Source organism: Pan troglodytes, chromosome 20, assembly GCF_028858775.2.
Source record: "Pan troglodytes isolate AG18354 chromosome 20, NHGRI_mPanTro3-v2.0_pri, whole genome shotgun sequence".
Lineage (NCBI taxonomy): Eukaryota > Metazoa > Chordata > Mammalia > Primates > Hominidae > Pan > Pan troglodytes.
In genome coordinates, this window is record NC_072418.2 from 21,661,619 (window position 1) to 21,686,338 (window position 24,720).

The window sequence follows — 24,720 nt, forward strand, 5'->3', positions numbered from 1 at the left end:
ATGGAGAGGGCAAAGGTACCTGCTCCCAGCATGAGCACGCCACCTTATCCCTGTGTAGAAGTGCCTGCTGTCAGACCTGGGCAAGGGCCGACTATCACTACTATCATGCAGTGAGCAGCAAATCCTCACCTCTCTCCCCTCCCCTGGCCAACTCCTATTTAGCCTTTGGATGCAGATTAAATGTCCCTCTGGGGAGGCTTTTCCTGATGCCCAAGATGAAGGCAGGTCCCCTAGAACAGATTTTTTTTTTTTTTTTGAGATGGAGTTTCACTCTTGTTGCCCAGGCTGGAGTGCAATGGCGCGATCTCGGCTCACTGCAACCTCCACCTCCCAGGTTCAAGCAATTCTCCTGCCTCAGCTTCCCCCGAGTAGCTGGGATCACAGGCACCCGCCACTACACCCGGCTAATTTTTTTTATTTTTAGTATAGAGACGGGGTTTCACTATGTTGGCAAGGCTGGTCTCAAATGCCTGACCTCATGATCCACCCGCCTCAGCCTCCCAAAGTGCGGGGATTACAAGCATGAGCCATCGCACCTGGCCTTTTTTTTTTTTTTTTTTTTTTGGAGATGAAGTCTCGCTCTGTTGCCCAGGCTGGAATGCAGTGGCTCAATCTCAGCTCACTGAAACCTCTGCCTCCCGGGTTTAAGCGATTCTCATGCCTCAGCCTCCCAAGCAGCTGGGATTACAGGTGCTTGCCACCATGCCTGGCTAATTTTTGTATTTTTGTAGAGATGGGGTTTTAGCATGGTGGCCAGGCTGGTCTCGAACTCCTGAACTTGGGTGATTAGAACAGATCTTTCTCCCTCAGGCCCCTGGCTCAGCTGAAGTGAAGTCATGACTTACTCCTGGTATAACCCCCATGGTAGGAATGCATTGGCCAGGCTGTGGGCTGGCTCAGGACATGCTTGTGGCGTGAACACACTCAAATCTAAAGGGTGTAATGGCCAGTTGCAGTGGAGCACACCTGTGGTCCCAGCTACTGTGGAGGCTGAAACAGGAGGATCACTTGAGCCCAGGAATTCAAATCCAGCCTAAGCAACATCCTTAGACTTTGTCTCTTTGAGAAAGAAAAAGGTGTGATGAGACCCGGGGGGGTACGTACCACAGGTCAGGGTTATCGGTGCTGTTTTCTATGCTGAATTGTTCGATCTCTGGTCCCACCTGAGCAACAAATCTAGCCAGTTTCTCTGCAGTCTCCATTGTCTTCATGTCAACTACAAAACATAAAGCACCTGTCAGGCATGACTCCTGAGCTGCTGCTCCCCGTGTAAACACTGCAGGGTTGTGGAGGCTGATTATAAAGATGGCCTGCATGTCCCCTCCCTGTAGCCTTGCCCTTCGTCACGTGTGGACCCTTTGTCACCAAGAAGTGAACTCTGTGTATCCCCACCTTGAATCAGGGCTGGTCCTGGGACTCACATCAGCTATAGAATGCGGTGGAAAAGCCCATTGCCAGTTCCAAGCCTGGGCCTTGGAGGACTTGAGTACTTCCACTGTCTCTCCTGAAGCCCCAACCCCAATTGCCAGGTGAACAAACATGGGCTGGCTGCTGGGGGGATGACAGGCATGTGGCCCAGCCACACCATCATCTCAGCTGACAGCCTGGACACCTGCCACTGACCGCAGATATGTGTGGGCTAGCTCAGCAGATGACCCAGCCACTGGCAAATTCACAATACCGGACGCCTCCTGGTTGGTTTGTTTGGTTTTTTTTTGAGACGGAGTCTTGCTCTGTCGCCCAGGCTGGAGTGCAGTGGTGAGATCTTGGCTCAATGCAACCTCCGCCTCCCGGGTTCAAGCGATTCTCCTAGCTCAGCCTCCCGAGTAGCTGGGACTACAGGCATGTGCCACCACGCCCAGCTAATTTTTTGTATTTTTAGTAGAGATCGGGTTTCACCATGTTGCCCAGGCTGGTTGCGAACTCCTGAGCTCAGGCAATCCACCCGCCTTGGCCTCCCAAAGTGCTGGGATTACAAGTGTGAGCCACCACGCCCAGCTGATGCCTCCTGTTTTAAGCCACAGTTTGGAATGGCTCACGACACAGCAACACCTAAATAATGCAGCAGTTGTGGACACTTTTTTGCTCTCTCCTTCCCACTTAGTGCTTAGGAAGCACTGGCCAGAGAGCAGGCCTGTGGTACAGAGAGAAAGAAACAGCTAAGGTGACAGAAGAAACAGAAGGGGTGAAGTTAGTCGATTCGGAGGAAGCAGTGCAGGTCAGCGAACCCCAAGAACAGGAACTGTGGAGACCCTGGGGATGAGGAGGCGCAATGAGAGAACAAGGCAGCCCCGAAGACTATCAAGGGAGGCCAGGATATAGCAGGACATGGGATCCCAAGTTCAGGCAATGCACCGCCCACGGCCCCAGCAGCAGGACCCTGTTGGGGAGCACGAAGGCATGGGGCAGCACCTCATACCAGCTCCGCTCTCAGAAGAGGAGGAGGGAGCTGCAGGACTCGCATGCAGCTCTCTCAAGAAAGCAAGAGAGAAAGCGCCAACATGTACACTTGTCCTGGCCAGGTCCCTAGAGTTTTATCCACTGCCTTGCCTAGATTGCAGGCCCCCCCAATTCTAAAGAGACCCTGGAGATGGGAGAGTAGGGACTGGGGCCCAGAGGAGGGGGACAGGAGTGAGCACCCACTGTCAGCAGATGGGCAGGGAGAAGAGGTCTGAGGTGCTTCAGAGATGTCCACTCCTGCTGGCTTGGGGGATGGGCCTGAGGCTTCTAAGCTGGGGTCCTGAGGAGAAGGTCCAACTGGGTCTGGCGGGCAGTCCTTGGCAGCATCATTTCTGTCTGGCAGGGATGGTTTTGCCTGTGAGAGGCCTGGAGCCTGCCGGCCGTGGTGTTTCAGCCTGGTGCCTGAGGATAGGAGGGTCTGGGTCCCGGTGGTCGCTCTCCTCGCCTTCCAGCCCCGGAGCCCTTGAGCACGGAGGAGCCCCCGCCGCTGCCACGGAAGGAGTTTCTTCTTGAGGTTGCGGACAGCCCGGGAGTACAGCATGGCCCTCACTGCACAGTCTGCTGAGGTCGGCTTCTGGTCGGCACCTCGCAAGTTCTCGCTCATCCGCTGCATTTCTGCCAACTTCAGCTTGTAATATTTATACTCCAGACTATTTTCATCAGACAAAAACCTAGATAACAAAACAAGCACAACGGGACATTTATGAAAACACCACCAGGTCCCAAATTGTTCCTTCAAACACAAACCCTTTCTAAGTGGCCAACTCCTCACTGTCCTCTCCTGTCTCAGAGGCTCTGCCTGGCTCTACTGAGGACCCAGAGCTAGGCCCAAGACAGCTGCCCTGCTAAGAGTGACCACAGGGCAATCGGGAGTTTGAACTGAGTTCCTCCTTGATTTCCATCAGCAGCAGCCGTGAGGGAGCTCCCAGCTCTTGATGGCCTGGAAACACAAACCAGTCACCTTGGAGCCATAGCACCCTGGCAGGCAGAATTGACACCTTTTAAATGGCCCAGCCAGGATGAGTGCTCGGTGAGCTTTTGACTGCATCAAGGAAAGTGTGATGTGAACCACAAGAGAACATTAACCAAGGAGCCTGCGGCCCAGGTGTGAAATCTTATGACCCAGTCATCATGATGAGAACAGTAAAGAGAAGGTTGAGCTACATGTACTAACACAGAAAAATATTCAGCTGGGCGTGGTGGCTCACACCTGTAATCCCAGCACTTTGAGAGGCTGAGGCGGGAGGATTGCTTGAGCCCAGGAGTTCAAGACCAGCCTGGGCAACAAAACAAGATCCCATTTCCACAAAATAAAAAAATTAGCCAGGATGGTGGTGCATGCCTATAGTCCCAGCTACTCTGGAGGCTAAGGTGGGAGGATCACTTGAGCCCAGGAAGTCGAGAGGCTGTGGTGAGCTGTGATTGCACCACTGCACTCCAGTCTGGGCAACAGAGCAAGACCCTATCTTTAAAAAAAAAAAAAAATCCTTCTCCTTCTAGTGTCTTTACTTTTTTCATCATTTTCCTTCTAGCTTCATGAGTTGATTACAGCTCACCGCAGCCTCAACCTTCTGGGTTCAGGTGATCCTCCCACCTCAGCCTCCCCAGTAGCTGGGACTACAGGCGCGCACCACCACGCCTGGCTAATTTTTGTGTTTTTGGTTGAGAGGACATTTCACCATGTTGCCTAGGCTGATCTCAAACTCTTGGGCTCAAGGTAGCCACACGCCTCAGCCTCTCAAAGTGCTGGGATTACAGGTGTGAGCCACTGCACCTGGCCCACTATTTCTAATAAAGTCACCTGAAGTCACTCTTTCTCTTAAGTATTTTTATGACTGCATCTGGTATATAATGTTCTTCTTGCCACTTCCTTCTAAATTGCTTCTAATTTCAGCTATGATTACCCTTCACTCAAAAGTTATTCAGAAACATGTTTTATTTTGGTTGTTGCTGGTTTCTAGTTTGCTGTATTGGCATAATGTGGCCCACGTGAATTTCCTGGGTGTGCTGTGATTTTCTCTGTGATTTCATACATAACGAACTTTTAAGATGGGCGTGGTGGTTCACGCCTGTAATCCCAGCACTTTGGGAGGCGGAAGCAGGTGGGTCGCTTGAGCCCAGGAGTTCAAGACCAGTCTGGGCAACATGGCGAAACCCCATCTCTTTAAAAATAAATAAATAAATAACCACCCCACAACACACATAACAGACTTTTGTGAATATTTGATTTCAGTTTGTGTTAAAGAAGAATATTGCTTAGTAAGTATGGCAGTATTTCAGGTGGCTTTCAGATTGTTTGATATTAAGTAGCGACATATCAGTTATTAGATGAGGTTCCAGATTACCAGTGACAAGCCAACTAGAAGTAAGGTGGCTGTGTGTTGCACAGCATTGGCAGCACTGTGTGATGTGGCATGTCCCTGGCAGGCAGCTCCATACACAAGCTCCTGCTGACACTGTTAGCCAGTTGAGGTCTGTCTGGACCTGAGAAAACGACTGAGTACCGGCTCCACTGCTGCCCTGGCACTCTGTTGGGCTAATGGTGGCATCCTGCAAGATCATGCCCTAATAAGCAATAGTGCTCAATTAAGAGAATGCTGACCAACATGGGCACTCTGGTTCTCAAGTCAAACACAGCCCCAGCAAGGCAACTCCTCATCAAGGGCAGAGCGCAGAATCAGGGCCAGGTGACCTGACTGCCCCAGTCACTCATGACTCTGATGGCTTTCCTTGTTCCTGGACGGTTCTGATGCCAAGTGCAGTCCGAGGACGTCAGTCCCAAATGCATCTCCCAAGTTCCAGTGGAACATAACATCAAGAACAGAGAACACTCAACAAGCCAGTCTGCTGGCTTCAAATCTCAGCATAGCCACTTATTAGCTGGGAACCTTTCTGTGCCTCAGTTTCTCCATCTGTAAGACAGGGAAGATGATAAGCAGTAGCTACTTCATCATACAGCTGTGAGGCCTGCGTTATAAGCTTTTCACTAGGAGGCAAGTGCTATGAAAACTGCCTAGTAGTCATTAACCGCTCAACAAATATTAGCAGATTGTCTCTGTTTATGCTCATTTCCTGTGTTATAAAATCTTCCACAACCTTATTTGGATTACATCGTCTACGCATTTCAGAGAAACATTAATGTCTCCTACCATGGTTTTGGATTCATCCAATTCCTCTTATCATGGTTTTGGACTTAAATGATTTTTTTTTTTTTTTTTGAGACGGAGTCTTGCTCTGTCACCCAGGCTGGAGTGCAGTGGCGCAATCTCGGATCACTGCAACCTCTGCCTCCTGGATTCAAGTGATTCTCCAGCCTCATCCTCCCGAGTAGCTGGGATTATAGGCACCCGCCACCACACCCAGCTAATTTTCGAATTTTTTTTAGCAGAGATGGGGTTTCACCATGTTGGCCAGGCTGGTCTTGAACTCCTGATCTCAGGTGATCTGCTCACCTTGGCCTCCCAAAGTGCTGGGATTACAGGCATGAGCCACCGCACCCAGCTCTGGACTTAAATGATTTCTAAAGGTTGTTTATTTACATAGCTCAAAGCTATGTAGTGCAGGCACCAAGATTCACAATCTATATGTTCGTGATGACTTTCCCTTTTATCAGGAACTTCTTTTGCTCCTTTTAGTGCTGTTCTCCTTAAAGTCTTTTTTGCCTAAACAATTATCTACATCCTTTCTTTTTGGTAGCGTTCACCTGCTATGCAATTTTCCATCTCTGTGTTTTCCAATTCCTGTGTTTTTGCTTCTTTCTCTCTATAGTAGTATGGAAGTTATAGACCTCACTTCTGTTCCTTTAATGGCTAATCGACACACATACCTAAACTTTTATTTTGTATCAATATCCAGAATTACCCTTTAGCTCTATCCTCATGTCAAACAAGACAAAGGCCTGCACACCTACCTCCCTCCTTCCCCTTGTGCCTCACATATTTAGATCATCTGGGATTTTAGCTTCTTTTATTTCACCCCAAACATCAATTATTTAGATTTTATGTTAACTTTGGGGTGCCTGGACAATCCTGCTGAGGCTAGACCACAGGGATTCTTAGCCACTTGTTTTCCTGAGTGTGCGAACACGTAGGACCTGGTGGGCTCTCCCTGGAGAGCATGGTCAGGGCTGGCCCACTCCCAGGGGACAATTTAGAAGATGAGAGAAAACAAAGTATGACATATTCCTTCAGCTTTATATCCTGCACTGTTGTTATCATTTTCTAGGCTTGATGCTTTGCGCTCTCTCATAGAAAAGGACGGAAGCCTGCCCCTTGGTGTTCCAAACAAGGAAGCAAAGCCATAGTGGATGTGTCTGTCTATACTTCTGATTGATTCATTGATTGATTTGAGACGGTGTTTTGCTCTTGTCGCCCAGGCTGGAGTGCAGTGGTGCGATCTCAGCTCACTACAACCTCTGCCTCCTGGGTTCAGGTGATTCTCCTGCCTCAGCCTCCTGAGTAGCTGGGAGTATAGGCAGCCACCACCATGCCCAGCTAATTTTTTATTTTTAGTAGAGATGGGGTTTCATCATGTTGGCCAGGCTGGTCTCAAATTCCTGACCTCATGCGGCCCACTCGCCTCGGCTTCCCAAAGTGGTGGGATTACAGGTGTGAGCAACCGCACCTGGCTCTTCTGACATCTTTAGTGCACGACACGAGGCAGGTCACCTCGGCAAAGAGGCAATGGCCAGTTCTGTCCACAAGGCTCCAGTGGGAACAAATCATGCTTGTGGGGTGTGAGGGTGGAAGGTCTCAAATCTCTGCTGGCCCTCAGAGGGTGGAGATAAGAAGCCCTTCTTATATCTGCCTCCTAGAGGTCTGACTTTTTCACTTGCTAACTAATAAAAAGAATTTATTAAGGCTGGACATGATGGCTCATGCCTGTAACCCCAGTGATCTGGGGGATCGCTTGAGCCCAGGAGTTAGACACCAGCCTGGGCAGCAAAGCAAAAACCCATTTCTTAAAAAAAAAAAAAAAAAAAAAAAAAAAAAAAAAAAAAAAAAAAAAGCTGATAGCTGAATGTGGTGGTGTACTCCTGTAGTCTCAGCTACTTGGGAGGCTGAGGCAGGGGGATTTTGTGAGCCCAGGTTGAGGCTGCAGTGAACTATGATCATGCCACTGTGCTCTAGCCTGGGCAACAGAATGAGAGCTCATCTCTTTAAAAAAAAAAAAAAAAAGAACTTATTAATCCACATATATCTTCAGAGAATGTCAATGGTCATGCATAAAACTGTTCAGTCAAGAAAAGGAACATAGGCTTATTAAGAGATACAGAGGTAAGCCAGGTGCGGTGGCTCATGCCTGTAATTCCAGCGCTTTGGGAGGCCAAGGCAGGAGGATCATGAGGTCAGGAGATCGAGACCATCCTGGCTAACATGGTGAAATCCCGTCTCTACTAAAAATACAAAAAAATTAGCCGGGTGTGGTGGCAGGCGCCTGTAGTCCCAGCTACTAGGGAGGCTGAGGCAGGAGAATGGTGTGAACCCGGGAGGCAGAGCTTGCAGTGAGCCAAGATCCCGCCACTGCACTCCAGCCTGGGGGACAGAGCGAGACTCTGTCTCAAAAAATAAATAAATAAATAAATAAATAAATAAATAAATAATAAAAAGAGATACAGAGGTAGCCGTGAGAAGTAGTTTGAAGAACTAAGTGACTGCCTTCAAGGAGTGGAACATGGAAACAGGTCACAGCAGAAACATTTGGCTTTTCATTATGCGTTCAATTGACTGTTTTGTTAAATACAACATACAAGGAGCATTTTGACTTAAGAATTCAAACATGCACACCAGAAACCTAAGTTTAGCAGTTTCTTTACTTATTGCTGTGCTTTTGTATCACACTGTTTCCTCTTACAGTCTCTTGGTAATTCCTTCTTTTTTTTTTGAGACAGAGTCATGCTCCATTGTACCCAGGCTGGAGTGCAGTGGTGCGATCTTGGCTCACTGCAACCTCTGCCTCCGGGGTTCAAGTGATTCTCGTGCCTCGGTCTCCCAAGTAGCTGGGATTACAGGCGCCTGCCACCACGCCCAGCTAATTTTTTGTATTTTTATTAGAGACAGGGTTTCACTATGTTGGCCAGGCTGGTCTCGAACTCCCAACCTCAAGTCATCTGTCCCCCTCGGTCTCCCAAAGTGTTGGGATTACAGGCGTGAGCCACTGCACCCAGCCAGGTAATTCCTTGTGAAGGAGTTTTTGGATGATAAAGTCTCTGGGACCAACTCCTAAATCTTTCCTTCTTCAGGATCTATTCTATCAGCCAACCGCTGAGATTTTTATTTCAATCTATTTTTCATTTCCAAGATCCTTAATAGAATCGTTTTCATAGCAACCAGTGTCTGTTTCATGGATACAATATACTCTTATTACCTGAGACTATTCATTACACATACATATTTATAGACTACACCTCCTCTTTCTCATAGTGACTCTGTCTTCTAGGGTGTCAGGAGTTGGTTGAGTTTGGTGATTCTCTTTCATGATACTGGTTTACCTCAAATATCAGTTCTTAGTTTGATGCTTATTTCTGGAACTACAGGCACCCGCCACCAGGCCTGGCTAATTTTTTTTTGTATTTTTAGTAGAGACAGGGTTTCACCGTGTTCGCCAGGATGGTCTCGATCTCCTGATCTCGTGATCCACCCACATTATAGGTGTGAGCCACCATGCCCGGCCGCTTATTTCTGATTTTGTACCCTGCCCTGCCCCCTATCCAAACATACCCCTGACTCTGGCTTCCGTCTGCTGCCCCTGGTTATCAGTGGTCATGAGACCACTGGGCCATGTGCAGGGGTCATGGGGCAGAGGCACCAGCCCCCAGGCCTCTCAGGGCCTCCTATTCCTCCAGCCTAATCACCTTATCAACCACCTGTAAAGTGCCCCTGGGCCTTCTAAGTCTGGATGCCTTCTTACCAAGAGGGTCGGTATCTGCTTGCATCTGTCAATCTGACAATCCTTCAACATGCACACTGGTTCAGACCACAGACCCTGGATTTGAATCTCAACTCTGCCTCTTACTAGTTGTGGATCCTCAAGGCAAGAGGGCTCTTGGAGCCTCAAAGTTTCTTGTCTGTAAAATAAGCATAGCAATAGACCTGCCTCCCAACGTTGTTTATGAGGATTCAACCAGCTAGTGCTTAAATCAGTAATGTGCTTAGAACAGTACCAACTGCACAGAAGGCACAAGTGTTTATTAAATAAAAAGTATTCAATAAATGATGCTGGGACAATTAGGTTATTTGGGAATTTTTAACTTTTAAGTTACATGCCTACCTCATTCAATACATGAAAATAATCCAAACTCAAGAATTTTGTAAAAATAAAACCACAATAAGCTCCAACCTTCCCCTTGGTAAATCATGGTGGGTAGGACCAAAGACATGGAAATGTATGCCTTTCAAGCATCTTTAGTAATTACAACAGCAAGCATAGCAAGTCCAGTATGGGTACAATCTGACTACCAAAAAGGGCACACTCAGGAGGTCAAGGCTGCAGTGGGCTGTGATAGCACCCCTGCATTGCAGCCTGGGCAACAGAGTGAGATCCTGTCACTAACAAAAAACAGAAAACAAAAGAGGGCACAGCACACTTACAGAGTAGCAGTGAGAAAGTCAATTAGTACAGATAACCTATGGAGAGTAATCTAATGATAAACATCAATGGTCTCCATCAGGGGCAGCTCTGCCTGCCATGGGACACCAGGCAGTGTCTGGATGTATTCTGGGTTGTTACTAGTGAGATAGAAGGTCCTACTAACATCAAACGGATAGAGGCCACAGATGCTGCTAAACAGCCTGCAATGTCCAGGACAGCTCCAACCCTAATACAGAATGATCCAGCCTCAGTGCTGCAGCTGAGGCTGGGCGCGGTGGCTCATGCCTGTAATCCCAGCACTTTGGGAGGCCGAGGCAGGCGGATCGCATGATTTCAGGAGTTCAAGACCACCCTGGGCAACATGGTAAAACCCCGTCTCTACTAAAATACAAAAAATTAGCTGGGTGTGGTGGCGGGCACCTGTAATCCCAGTTACTTGGGAGGCTGAGGCACAAGAATTGCTTGAACCTGGGAAACAGAGGTTGTAGTGAGCCGAGATCGCATCACTATACTCCAGCCTGGCGACAGAGCAAGATTCCGTTAACAAATAATAATAATAAAAATAAAAAGTGCTGCAGCTGAGAAACTGACATAAATCAAAAGCCTCTAACATGAGCTTTAACCCAGCAGTTTCACGCCCAGATATCATAATAAACTGCCAGAAAGGTAGGCAGAAATACAATCAAAGCACTGATCATCACTTTTTTTTTTTTTTAGAGAAATGGTGTCTTAGCCCAGCACAGTGGCTTACGCCTGTAATCCCAGCACTTTGGGAGGCCAAGGCAGGTGGGTCACCTGAGGTCAGGAGTTCGAGACCAACCTGGCCAACATGGTGAAACCCCATCTCTACTAAAAATACACAGATTTGAGACCTTCCACCCTCACACCCCACAAGCATTATTTGTTGCCACTGGAGCCCTGTGGACAGAACTGGCCATTGCCTCTGCTGAGGTGACCTGCCTCATGTCGTGCACCTGTAATCCCAGCTACTTGGGAGGCTGAGGCACGAGAATCGCTTGAACTCAGGAGACGGAGGTTGCAGTAAGCCAAGATTGCGCCACTGTACTCCAGACTGGGTGACAGAGCAAGACTCTTCTCTGGCTTGTTCTTTACTTTCTCTAATAAGAAAGTACTATATTTAGGACACAAACTGTAATTTTAATAAGTTGTTCGGCCGGGCGCGGTGGCTCACACCTGTAATCCCAGCACTTTGGGAGGCTGAGGCAGGTGGATCATGAGGTCAGGAGATCGAGACCATCCTGGCTAACACTATGAAACCCCATCTCTACTAAAAACACAAAAAATTAGCCAGGCGTGGTGGTGGGCTCCTGTAGTCCCAGCTACTCGGGAGGCTGAGGCAGGACAAAGGCATGAACCCGGGAGGCGGAGGTTCGGTGAGCCGAGATAGCGCCACTGCACTCCAGCCTGGGCGACAGAGCAAGACTCCGTCTCAAAAAAAAAAAAAAAAAAAAAAAAAAAGTTGTTCTATTTACATAAAGAGGCAATTAAGCAAAAGACAGTTTAACAAATATTAGCAATAAATTGCAAACAACTGCAATGATGTATTACTAATCTTACTACCCTTACTCTGTATTCTCTGCATGCACATCTCACTGCAACCTTAAAACAGCCCAGCAGGGACTTGGAGCTGTAGTCACAGGTGAGAGAAGGCCACCCACCCAGCTGGCCTACCACTGGTCTGCAGCAGAGCTGGGGCTCGCTGAACCCACCTAAATCTGAGCCACCCTCATGCTCTTCTCACTGGAGAACACCACTTGCTCAAGTATCTCACCCTCTGCTCTCAACACCATCAGAGTGACCCAAATTTTGCCATATACTCCATGAGAGGGATTCACAGGGTGGACATTTAAAGACCTACCAGTAAGCAGGGTCCTCTTTGAGAAGAGTTCTCTCTTTGGGAGACAGGCTGCCTTCGATGACACGTTTCACAAGCTGGTCGATGGTGCCCACTACCCTGTGATCTGCTCGCTGGGGGACGGCTGGAACACACAGAACAGCTTCTCTGAGAAATATGCTGAATGTGGGCTCTGGGAAGACGAGGATAATTGAGTAGTTGGGGGCTTAGTGCTGAACCCAAGCAGGCATCAACAACCGAAATCCTCATTCACAAGACACCAGCATTGAAAAGAGGAAAACAACCAATATGCAAAATCTCCTCCTAAAAAATGTAACAGTATAACCACTAGGAGAGAAACAGTCACAGCTTTCAATGACTGGACAGAGCAATTTATGTATATGCTCTAGAAAAAGAAAGATATATAGCAATTTGATACCATTTTTCACATATTACTTAATAATTTGAGTGTTCATAACATTAAAGTGGAAAATATAAATATCTAGTATAAAATATATAAAAATGTATCTAGGTTATGGTTCTCAATATAAAGGTGGGAATAAAAAATATAAATATGGATACATAGAAAGAAGACTATAAGGAAATATGTTAGGAAATATGTTAACAGAGGTTATGGGGGTAGAATTATCAGGAATTTCATTTTCCTTATGCTTTAAGAACTTAAAAAAAAAACTTGTGTTTTGTAATCAGAAAATATATATATCAATTCACAAAAAATTTTCTCCAATTAAAAAAAAAAAGAAAAAAAAAAAAAGGTCAGCCGGGCACGGTGGCTCACACCTGTAATCCTAGCACTTTGGGAGGCTGAGCGGGGTGGATTGCCTGAGCTCAGGAGTTCAAGACCACCCTGGGCAACATGGTGAAACTCCGTCTCTGCTAAAATACAAAAAAAAAAAAAAAAAAAAATTAGCCAGGCATGGTGGGATACAGCGAGACTCCATCACAAAATAAATAAATAAATGAATAAATAAATAAATAAAAAGGTCAGTGATCCCAAATTACATGTTCACAGAAAATATCTGCTGAATGTATAAGAAACAAATTTTGGCCAGGCACAGTGGCTCACGCCTGTAATCCCAGCACTTTGGGAGGCCAAGGCAGGTGGATCACGAGGTCAGGAGATCGAGACCAGCCTGGCTAACACGATGAAACTCCATTTCTACTAAAAAAATACAAAAAAATTAGCTGGGCATGGTGGCAGGCGCCTGTAGTCCCAGCTACTTGGGAGGCTGAGGCAGGAGAATAGCGTGAACCCAGGAGGTGGAGCTTGCAGTGAGCCGAGATTGCGCCACTGCACTCCAGCCTGAGCGTCAGAGTGAGATCCCGTCTCAAAAAAAAAAAAGACAAATTTTTCCTTTTTTGAGATGGGGTCTCACTCTGTTGCCCAGGCTGGAGTGCAGTGGTCCCATGACAGCTCACTGCAGCCTCGAACTCCTAGGCTCAAGCAATTCTCAGGCCTCAGCCTCCCAAGTAGCTGGGATTACAGACATGCGCCACCACGTATAGCTTTATTTTTTTGTACAGACGAGGCTTCGCCACATTGCTCAGGCTGGTCTCCAATTCTTGGGCTCAAGAGATCCACCCTCCTTTACCTCCCAAAGTGCTGGGATTATAGGCATGAGCCACCATGCCCTGCCCAAAATATTTTTTAAAGTGTGAATGTCCTCCAATATGACTTTAAATTTACAATGCTGCCAGCAACACAGAACATGTTTCTTCGAATGGTAAGATTGTTTAGTTTCCTAACAATTGGCTAGTTTTAAAAGTACAGAATGATGGCCGGGCACAATGGCTCATTCCTGTAATCCCAGCACTTTGGGAGGCCGAGGCGGGCGGATCACCTGAGGTCAGGAGTTCGAGACCAGCCTGACCAACATGGAGAAACCCCGTCTCTACTAAAAATATAAAATTAGCCAGGTGTGGTGGCACATGCCTATAATCCCAGCTACTAGGGAGGCTGAGGCAGGAGAATCGCTTGAACCTGGGAGGCGGAGATAGCGGTGAGCCGAGATCATGCCATTGCACTCTAGCCTGGGCAACAAGAGCAAAATTCCATCTCAAAAAAAAAAAAAAAAAGCAAAGAATGGTCTATTTGTTCAGCCACTCAACTCAATTAAAATCACTGCTGAACTAGCGAGGTTTTCCAGTTTGTTCTGTAAATGATTGCATAGTCCTGTGCCCGTCTGTGTCCATGTTGCAGCTTTCAGCTTATTTTAAACACTAGTGTGAGCTCCTCACACATGATGAGTCAATCCTTCAACTGCCATGTTATTCCAAGTATGTCCCCTATGAAACTGCTTTTTTTTTCATGGCTCTCTTTTTACAGAGCTACTAGTTTTACATGATTTTACAAAAGATGTTGAGGTTTACAGTCAGCAATGAAATTTAGGGACCCCTGCAAATTTGGTCATCTTTAGCTAGGATGACCATGAACAAGGGTCAGAAAGTGGGTCACAGCTTTGGCCCAGCAATCCTACTCCTGAGAATGTACCCTTTCAAGGAGAATTAAAAACAATAAAACTAACAGTAATAACCAAAGCATTCAACCAAAGATGTCATTCCAGCATTTTTTTTTTTTTTCTAGATGGACTTTTGCTCATCACCCAGGCTGGAGTGGAGTGGTGTGCTCTAGGCTCACTGCAACCTCCACTTCCCAAGTTCAAGCATCTCTCCTGCCTCAGCTTCCCAAGTAGCTGGGATTATAGGCATGTGCCACCATGCCAGGCTAATTTTTGATTTTTAGTAGAGACAGGTTTCGTCATGTTGGCCAGGCTGGTCTCGAACTCCTGACCTCAGGTGATCCACCTGCTTCAGCTTCCCAAAGTGTTGGGATTATAGCTGTGAACGACTGCACCCAGCCCATTCCAGCACTTCTTTTTTTCTTTTTTTTCTTTTTTTGGAGACAGAGTCTCGCTCTGTCGCCAGGCTGGAGAGCAGTGGCAAGATCTCGGCTCACTGCAACCTCTGCCTCCTGGGTTCAAGCGATTATCCTGCCTCAGCCTTCCGAGTAGCTGGGACTACAGGCACATGCCACCACGCCCGACTAATTTTTTGTATTTTTAGTAGAGACGGGGTTTCACCGTGTTAGCCAGGATGGTTTCGATCTCCTGACCTCATGATCCACCCGCCTCGGCCTCCGAAAGTGCTGGGATTACAGGCATGAGCCACTGCGCCTGGCCCATTATAGCATTTCTAACAGGAACATAAGCAGCGGTGGGGCAGCCTCATGAGATGTGGGCCCTGCCGCCACCTATCCCGCTATCCAGACAGGGAACTGAGGCTTGCAGATGCTAACTACATGTGAACCCAGGTCTGTCTGGCTTCAGAAACCTCTAGTAAAAGGCAGCATGAGTCCAGCATCAAGGGAAAGGTGAGGTAATTTACATTAGGTCAATATCAGGATGTAGCAAAGGCTGTGGAAACAAAGAGGGCTTTCTGGCAATCATGTAGAAGAGCAGGCGGTAGCATTTTCAGTCCAGCATGCCTGCAGCTGCAGGAAAGCAGGGGGAACATCAAAGACTGTGGGAGGGTAAGTGGGTGGGTTATAACCACTTTAGGTTATCGGTGACTTTTCTTCCTTCATACAGTATGCCATCACTTTGTGAGGGATTGGGGAGTAGGGTCCCTTAAGCCCTGAGCCTACTTCTGGAAGGATCCCTCTCTGGGAGTAGGTGTGGCCACCTGTATGTGGTGGGACCTATCCAGTGTCTAGTGCTGTTGGGGCTTCCTGAGGGTGGTGAAAGAGCAAAGAAAGTCAGGAACAAATGAGACTTCCCCACTGGACTGGGGGCAATGGAAGGTGAAAACCACATCAGTGGGAAAAGTGCTTTCTCCCTATCACAAGAGTTAAGACAGCATGGTTACCATGTGTGCTCGTGACCTCTGGGATGTCTGGGCTGTGAGAGTCCATTCTGGGAGCTTAGGAGGAAGGAAGAGGGAAACCAAACAGTTCATCACTTCTATTTCTCCTCCTTGGCCTTTTCCTCTCCCCAGAAAGCCAATGATAACTGCTAATTAGCAGGTGTACTTAAGTGATTCACCAACTTTAGCCAGTCTACAAAAGTGAGTAGGGCGAAAAGGTGTATCCACTATGTGGAATGACCTGGCTGTTCCCTACACATCCCTCAATACAGCTCAAGCACGACCTCTCCAACTTTCCAGGCTAGACTGGAGCCTCTCCTGTGTCGCTTTAATTCTAGCACAGGGGTGACTGTTTTTTTGTTTTGGTTTATTGAGAGACAGGGTGATTCTAGCCCAGGCTGGAGTGCGGTGGCTATTCACAGACGCAATCATAGGTCACTGCAGCCTTGAACTCCTGGCCTCAAGCAATCCTCCCTCCTCAGCCTCCCAAGTAGCTGGGATTTCAGACATGTGCTACCACCCCTGGCTCACAAGTGACTGGTCTTTGTGATTTTCTTCCCTCAGGAGCCTGGGGATTCCTCAGAGACAGTGCTCTGTGTCTTTTCTCCCTTCTAGTAATACCTTGTGGGGACATGTTGGAACAAGGGTTCCAGGCCAGGTGCAGTGACTCACACCTATAATCCCAGCACTTTGGGAGGCTGAGGCAGGTAGATCACTTGAGCTCAGGAGTTCGAGACCAGTCTGGGCAACATGATTCTCTACAAAAAAATACAAAAAAAGTTAGCCAGGCATGGTGGTACATGCCTATAGTCCCAGCTACTCAGGAGGCTGAGGCGGAAGGATCACTTGAGCCCAGGAGGTCAGGGCTACAGTGAGCCATGGTCATGCCACTGCACTCCAGCCTGGGTGACAGAGCACGACCCTGTCTCAAAAAAACAAAAACAAGGAAAGAAAGTCAACCCTTCTTTTTTTTCAAAGGTTGAAAAGAAAAAAAAAGGAACAAGCGTTCTTAACCTTGGCTGCAGAAAGGTACGAATCCCCCGGATGATATAGGTAAAATTGTGCATGAATAGATGAGCATTTTTTCTGGCAATGGCCACAGCTTTCTACCAAATTCCCAGAGAGGTATTTGACCTAAAAATGTCTAAAAATTTTTATTTTTCTGAGACAGAGTCTTGCTCTGTCACCCAGGTTGGAGTGCAGTGGGGTGATCTCAGCTCACTGAAACCTCCGCCTCCCAGGTCCAAGTGGATTCTCCTGCCTCAGCCTCCCGAGTAGCTGGGATTTCAGGTGCGTGCCACCACACCCGGCTAGTTTTTGTATTTTTAGTAGAGATGGGGTTTCACCATGTTGGCCAGGCTGGTCTCAAACTCTTGGTCTTAAGTGATCTGCCGCCTCAGCCTCCCAAAGTGCTGGGATTACAGGCGTGTGCCACCACACCCGGCTGTCTAAAGACTTCTATGGTAAACAGCAGATTCCTAATACACATTCACAGAATGAATGGCAGACATATATTGGCCAATGTGCGTTTTCTACTAAAATCCTGATATGTTTCCAATTGGCTAAAGAACTTCTGTGTAAAAAAATCTCGAATAAAAGACATTACCAAAGAAACACGAAAAACAACAAATAGAAACTTTGGCTGATTTCCTTACCATCACTCAGACTACTTGGAGCCTTGGCCTGAATTTCAGGTTTCATAGGAGGAATCATTTTCTCCTCCTCTCGCGTCGGCTCTGGTTCGGCTTTCTTAACCTGGAGGGGACATCCGCTGCTGACTAGCCAGGCCTTCAGGTGGTCTATGTACTCTCGCCCAAACAAAGTGGAGTCTTCGAAGTTTGGAAACGCAGCAGGTGAGGGAGCTATATCTTGCAGGCCGACAGCTTCTAAGATTTTCTCCTGCCGGAAAGAAGAGGCCAAGGAAAATGTCTGTCCCAAAAGGGCCAAAGACTTCCGGCAGAGAGAGTTGGTGGTTTCTAGGGCAAGAGCCAAGTCCAGGGGGTTACTGAGGGTCTTCATCTTGACACTTAGCTCGTAGGCATTGCAGGCCATAAGCAAAGGTGTGACACTCTTCAGAAGCCGGTCTTGAAGTCTCATTATGTACTTGTCAAAAGGCTTTATGATTTCAAAAAAGCAATTTTTGGTCTTCACAGCACCTTTGTCTAAAAGCATGTTTAAAAACTCATTATCAACTCTGGGTGTTTTCAAAGCAGAGTGCTTTAAAAATTTGATAGTAAAAAAGCAAAAATCTCTGTGCTCTGGTTTTAAGGAACATTTGAATGAGGCAAGCATTTTAGCACAGGTTTCTGTTTCAAGTTCAAAGAGAGTCTGGAAAAGTTGGGAAAATTTAATATCATCTTTTATGGTGTGGAATCCTGCCCATTTGATTATTTCTATCCCAAATCTTGAAAAAACATCAGACTTATCTATGATGTCAAAGCTCATCTTTCTTCTGGGGAGCCGAAGATTCTTCAGATCCAGCCCCAGAGGGATCTTCTGAATGGGGAACTGGATATCTTCTGTCCCTGGGTTTGTCCCCAGGGTCACATCAGGACTTGGAGTGTTTTTCTGGATTTGGTTAGTGCCCTGAGTTTTGGGAGTAATACGATTCACGGTGGGTATTTTTTTTGTGCTCACATTTCTCAATGTGACAAGTTTCCCAACACCCCCCTTAGCTGTGAGCAGGCCCTGAGTCTCCCCCTTTCCTAGGAGGGAACCTTCCTGGTCAACGATGTTTAGAGCTCGACCTCTGGCCTGGACTTGACTGCTGCCCCTAAGCACAGAGTCAGCCTCCCCAGGATGGTCCACGTCATAATTCCGACTCTCCTTCTCCAAACACTCTTTCTCAATCAGCCTGGAAGATCCAAAGTCCCCCAAAACTGCAGAGGGACCAAAACTATACTCCTGTGACCAAGAGGACTCTTGAGAAACTGGATGGCCAAAGTCTTGTTCCCAAGAACCACGGAGCGCAAATTTCCAGTCCTGAGAACGGAAATGCCCCAATTTCCGGTGGCCAATGACCTGGTCCCGAGAATCAGAGTGAGAAAATTCCAGATCCCGGCCACATTCTTTGCGAAAGTAGCTGTCATCACTGATGGAAGGGTTGCTTGATCTGAAGGAAGGCCCTGGAAATACGTCACTTCTCAGGCCTTCTCTTCCGGCATCTCTAGAGTGAGCTACAGATCCACTGAGGGAGTATCTGCCATCGCTGTGGACGTCATCATACATCTCTGCTCTGGATCTTGGGACTGCCCTTAAGAGATCTGAAATAAACCATCCAAAAAAAAAAAAAAAAGAAGCCAAAAGATACTTTAGACCAGAGAATGCAAACAGTGCAAACAAACAGTCCACGGATCACCAGGCAGCAAAACTGCTTTATACACCTCAGTGCTTTTTGCCAATCTGTATTTGTTGCCAACATTTAAAATGCGTGTGGTGTCCCTTAAAAATCTGGATCGACTACTTACTAAAACAGAAGACCTATAAGCACCAAGCCTGAGTTTGCCCTGATGACGTCAACCCAGGCTGGGCAGCAGCAGCCTGACGGGCAAGACACAGACTCTCTAAGTTGGCACCAACAGCCCTCGCTCATTCAGATCCCCCTACTCTCTAGCCATCTGGGTTGACAATCCCTCTTTTAGTCTGAGGAAAGGGTGTTTGGTCCCCAAATAACCTGGATATTTTTACTGCAACTGGAGCACTTCTGTGTTTCTACTTCTATCTCAGAACAGACAGGTTTTACTGAGGCTACCTGCCTTCACTGCCTCTTAGAAGGAAGTCTCAGCCCACAGTGCCACCGTGAGGCTAGAGGAACCATAGCTAACACCACACCCACCACAGCTGACCCAAAGCTGGCTGAACCCATCCCTCAGAAAGGTCGGCCAGGCCAATCAACCCTCTCTCTGGAGCTGAAAAACCACAGACCGAGGCAGGCAGGAGGGAAGGCAGAAGCTTAACAAGATACATCAAGAGAGGCCATGATGGAAACTGAACAGTGCCCAATTCTGTCCTTCTCCATGTAGAAAAGGGGAAATGGGCCAGGCACAGTGGCTCAAACCTATAATCCCTGCACTTTGGGAGGCCGAGTGGGAGGATCACTTGAGCCCAGGAGTTTGAGACCAGCCTGGGCAACATAGCGAGACCCTATCTCTGTCAAAAATAAAAAAGGGCGGAGGGGAAGATGTACTTGCATTTGCTTAATCACACATGGAGAAACTGTAAGAAGCGAGGAAGAGAAGTGAACTACGGGCATATGAGAACAGTGGGCCTCAGGGAGAGTTTTCATGGAATGCCTTTCTTTCTAGCTTTTCAATCAGAATTGATGACCTAGTTAAAAAAAAAATCAAATGAACAGGGAAGGAGAGGTGCCAGGAGGTAGCAATAGGTTAAGAGGCCACAGGAAGCCAAAGTCGTATATAAATCCTAGTTCACTTGTTCAACAAGTACAAACTGGGCACCTACTGAGCGCAAGCACTGTACTAGGCACTGAAGTTACAGCAAGAAAATGAGAACTCTTCCAAACTTGTCAGTTGAGAGAGCCAGACAATAAACAAAAATATATCAGATGCAAGTTAAGTACCAAGAAGACAAATCAAGCACGTGGGAACCTGAGGAGGCAATGACATTTTGAGACAGGCTAGTCAAGGAGGGTAGCTCTGACGCTTTTTTTTTTCTTTTTTTTTTGAGACAGATTCTCGCTCTGTTGCCCAGGCTGTAGTGCTGGAGTGCAAGGGTGCGATCTCGGCTCACTGCAACCTCCACCTCCCAGGTTCAAGCGATTCTCCTGCCTCCGCCTCCTGAGTAGCTGGGAATACAGGCACCCGCCACCATGCCCGGCTAACTTTTGTATTTTTAGTAGAGACAGGGTTTCACCACATTGGCCAGGCTGGTCTGGAACTCCTGACCTTGTGATCCGCCCACCTCGGCCTCCCAAAGTGCTGGGATTACAGGCATGAGCCACCGTGCCCAGCTGCATAGCTCTGACACTTTATCTAGCAGCAGTGGCCTGGCATGAGGAGCCAGACTGTACAGTTACAAAGGGAAGCCTTCCAGGCAGAGGGGGAATGAGGACAAGACCCTGAGGTGGGACCAGTAGGGGGCCAATGTAGACAGAAGGGAACACAGGGAATGAAAGGCCAAGTGGTAGGAAGGCAGCTCCCAAACTCTGCTACTGGAGCCCCAGGGACCACCTCCCCAGACATTGTTACTTAATTAAATAAGGGCATGACCTGGGCATCAGGGTTTTTAAAAGGCCCGCAGGTGACGCTAACATGCTACAAAGTTAGGGAACCACTAATATAAGAGACACAAATGGAGAAGAAGTACCAGATCCAAGTCGGGCCCTCAGTGGTACTCTGGAATTTACTCTGGGAGAGACAGAAGGCTAGTGAAGAGTTCTAAGCAGAGGGATGATCTCACTGGCTGCTGCGCAGGGAACAGATTAAAGGAGATGAGCACAGACGTGGATGTTCCTGCAAGAAATCCACTGTGATAACCCAGGTATTGATGATTGGTATTGATGGCATGATTAGGGAGGGAACATTAGTGAGAGAGTGATGGCTGGATTCTACTCAAGAGAATTTTCTCATACCCTTTATGAGGAGATGAAAAGTTCAGAGTAGAGCAGAGAAACAGAGAAAGGCTAAACGATAGACTGCTTTGCAACAAAGAAATGTTCCAGAATCACCTAGCATACTGCTAGGTTTCTAGTCCTCTCCCACCCACGGCCCCCTCATCTGTCTTTTTTTTTTGAGACGGAGTCTCGTTCTGTCACCCACGCTGGAGTGCAGTGGTGCAATCTCGGCTCACTGCAACCTCCACCTCCTGGGTTCAAGCTATTCTTCTGTCTCAGCCTCCTGGGTAGCTGGGATTATAGGGGCCTGCCACATTTTTGTATTTTTAGTAGACACGGGGTTTCACCATGTTGGCCAGACTGGTCTCAAACTCCTGACCTCAGGTGATCTGCCCACCTTGGCCTCCCAAAGTGCTGAGATTACATGTGTAAGCCACTGCACCTGGCCATCTTTTTTTGAGACAGGGTCTCACTCTTTGGCCCAGGCTGGAGTATAATGGCACAAACACAGCTTACTGCAGCCTCGACTTCCTGGGCACAAGCGAACTTCCTGCCTCAGCCTCCCAAGTAGCCAGGGCCATAGGCGCATGCCACCATGCCCAGATAAATTTTTTTTTTTTTTTTTGAGACGGAGTCTTGCTCTGTCACCCAGGCTGGAGTGCAGTGGCACAATCTTGGCTCACTGCAACCTCCGCCTCCCGGGTTCACGCCATTCTCCTGCCTCAGCCTCCCGAGTAGCTGGGACTACAGGCGCCCGCCACCACGCCCTGCTAATATTTTTAGTAGAGACAGGGTTTCACCGTGTTAGCCAGGATGGTCTCGATCTCCTGACCTTGTGATCTGCCCACCTCGGCCTCCCAAAGTGCTAGGATTACAGGCTTGAGCCACTGCGCCCGGCCATTTTTTTTCTTTTTTTTTTTGAGATGGAGTCTCGCTCTGTCGCCCAGGCTGGAGTGCAGTAGAGCAATCTTGGCTCACTGCAAGCTCCACCTCCCGGGTTCACGGCATTATCCCGCCTCAGCCTCCCAAGTAGCTGGGACCACAGGCACCCACAACCACACCTGGCTAATTTTTTTTATTTTTTATTTTTAGTAAAGACGGGGTTTCACCATTCACAGGATGGTCTCGATCTCCTGACCTTGTGATCCTCCCAGCACTTTGGGAGGCTGAGGCGGGCAGATCACAAGGTCAGGAGTTCAAAACCAGCCTGATCAACATAGTGAAACCCCATCTTCACTAAAAGAAATATAAAAAAATTAGCCGGGCATGGTGGCAGGCACCTGTAATCTCAGCTACTCGGGAGGCTGAGGCAGGAGAATCGCTTGAATCCAGGAGGCACAGGCCACAGTGAGCCAAAATTACGTCACTGCACTCCAGCCTGGGCGACAGTACAAGACTCTGTCTCAAATAAAAAAAAAAAAGAACTAGTAGAGCTTAAACCTGGGCAGCGGTGACGGGGATGGAGCCAGGAAATGGATCCAAGAACCTGTCTTGGGGCTGGGAGCAGTGGCTCACGCCTGTAATCGCAACATGCTGAAGGCAGAGGTGGGAGGATCGCTTGAGCCCAGGAGTTGCAGACCAGCCTGAACAACATAGCAAGACTCCATATCTATTAAAAAAAACAAAAAACAAAAAAAACAAAAACATAAAAAACACCAAAAAACAAAACTGGGCTGGGCTCAGTGGCTCATGCCTGTAATCCCAGCATCTTGGGAGGCCAAGGCAAGTGGATCACCTGAGGTCGGGAGTTCGAGACCAGCCTGGCCAACATGGTAAAACCTCATCTCTACTACAAATAGAAAAATTAGCTGGGCATGGTGGTGCATGCCTGTAATCCCAGCTACTCAGGAGGCTGAGGCAGGAGAATCGCTTGAACCCAGGAGGCGGAGGTTGCAGTGAGCCAAGAGGCGGAGGTTGCAGTGAGCCAAGATCCCTCCATTGCCCTCCAGCCTGGGAGACAAGAGTGAAACTCCGTCTCAAAACAAACAAACAAACAAACAAACAAACAATAAACAAAACTGTCTTGAGGTGGGTCGGGGAGGATATCCGGTGAGAAGCTCCAGATAACTACATAATGATGACTGACAGATCAAAACATTATCCCCTGACCAAGTGCAGTGGCTCATGCCTATAATCCCAGCACTCTGGGAGGCAGAGATGGAAGGATGGCTTGAGCCTAGGAGTTCAAGGTTGCAGTGAGCTAAAACTGCGCCACTGCACTTCAGCCTGGGGGAGAGAGTAAGACCCTATCACAAAAAAGAAACCAAACCAAAATAAAAACCTTTATCTCCTCCTAAATAAGGAAACTAAGGATCAGAGGACTGGTATTATTTGCCCAAGGTATTGTAATCTTCCTGCCTTGGCCCTAAGATACACCCCTACCAAAACAACAACTACAACAACAACACTTTATTTTACCTTGAGCTTTAAACTGAAGAGTTTCGCTTACAGCCTCACCACTGGCATCCATGTGATATCGTTTGGCTTTTTCTTGTAATACAGCATCAAAAGTCTCCTGTGTAATTCGTCTGGCTGCCATGTTATTTTGCCCTATGGTGAGAGAGAAAAAAATACACTAAGAGCAACAACTTGGGGCTGGGCGCGGTGGCTCATACCTGTAATCCTGGCACTTTGGGAGGTCGAGGTGGGCGGATCACCTGAGCTCAGCAGTTCGAGACCAGCCTAGGCAACATGATGAAACTAAAATACAAAAAATTCAGGCTGGGTGTGGTGGCTCACACCTGTAATCCCAGGACTTTGGGAGGCTGAGGTGAGCGGATCATTTAAAGTCAGGAGTTGGAGACCAGCCTGGCCAACATGGCAAAACCCTGTCTCTACTGAAAATACAAAAATTAGCCGGGCATGGTGGTGCCTGCCTTTAATCCCAGCTACTTGGGAGGCTGTGGCAAGAGAATTGCTTGAACCCAGGAGGCGGAGGTTGCAGTGGGCCGAGATCATGCCACTGCACTCCAGCATGGGTAACAGAGTGAGACTCCGTCTCAAAAAAAAAAAAAAAAATTTCACCAGGCATGGTGGCACGTGCCTGTAATCCCAAATACTCAGGAGGCTGAGGCATGGGAATTGCTTGAACCAGGGAGACAGAGGTTGCAGTGAGCCGAGATCATGCCACTGCCCTCCAGACTGGGGGACAGAGCGAGACTCTGTCTCAAAGAAAAAAAAAAAATGCGTGCTCACAGAACCTGCTCTATTTCACTTAATCCTCGAAGTAAGGAGGCAGTAATCCATAATCGTCGCATGGTACTTCAGAGGCAAGCTGGACCCTTTTTATTTATCTTTTTTTTTTTTTTTTTTTTTTTTTTTTAAGTAGAGACAGGGTTTTGCTAGGTTGGCCAGGCTGGTC

General features: G+C 47.7%; 1 protein-coding gene across 50 annotated transcripts in view; it reads right to left on the bottom strand.

The window, feature by feature from the left end:
• SUGP2 (SURP and G-patch domain containing 2) overlaps window positions 1-24,720 on the bottom strand; it is a 42,982-nt gene that overhangs the window by 16,274 nt on the left and 1,988 nt on the right. For 40 of the 50 annotated variants that reach the window (XR_010153763.1, XR_010153761.1, XR_010153765.1 and 37 more), the window contains exons 2-6: window positions 23,778-23,909; window positions 17,443-19,050; window positions 11,930-12,050; window positions 2,644-3,131; window positions 1,105-1,216 (exon numbers count right to left, since the gene is read on the bottom strand). Coding sequence is in view for 16 of the 50 variants with exons in the window: in XM_063801382.1 (XP_063657452.1) it covers window positions 1,105-1,216; window positions 2,644-3,131; window positions 11,930-12,050; window positions 17,443-19,050; window positions 23,778-23,898 (2,450 nt within the window). In the remaining 34 variants the exon portion in view is untranslated. Of the gene's footprint in view, window positions 1-1,104; window positions 1,217-2,643; window positions 3,132-11,929; window positions 12,099-17,442; window positions 19,051-23,777; window positions 23,910-24,720 lie in introns of all 50 variants that reach the window. The other 10 variants (XR_010153749.1, XR_008540917.2, XR_008540916.2 and 7 more) reach the window with 1 other exon arrangement.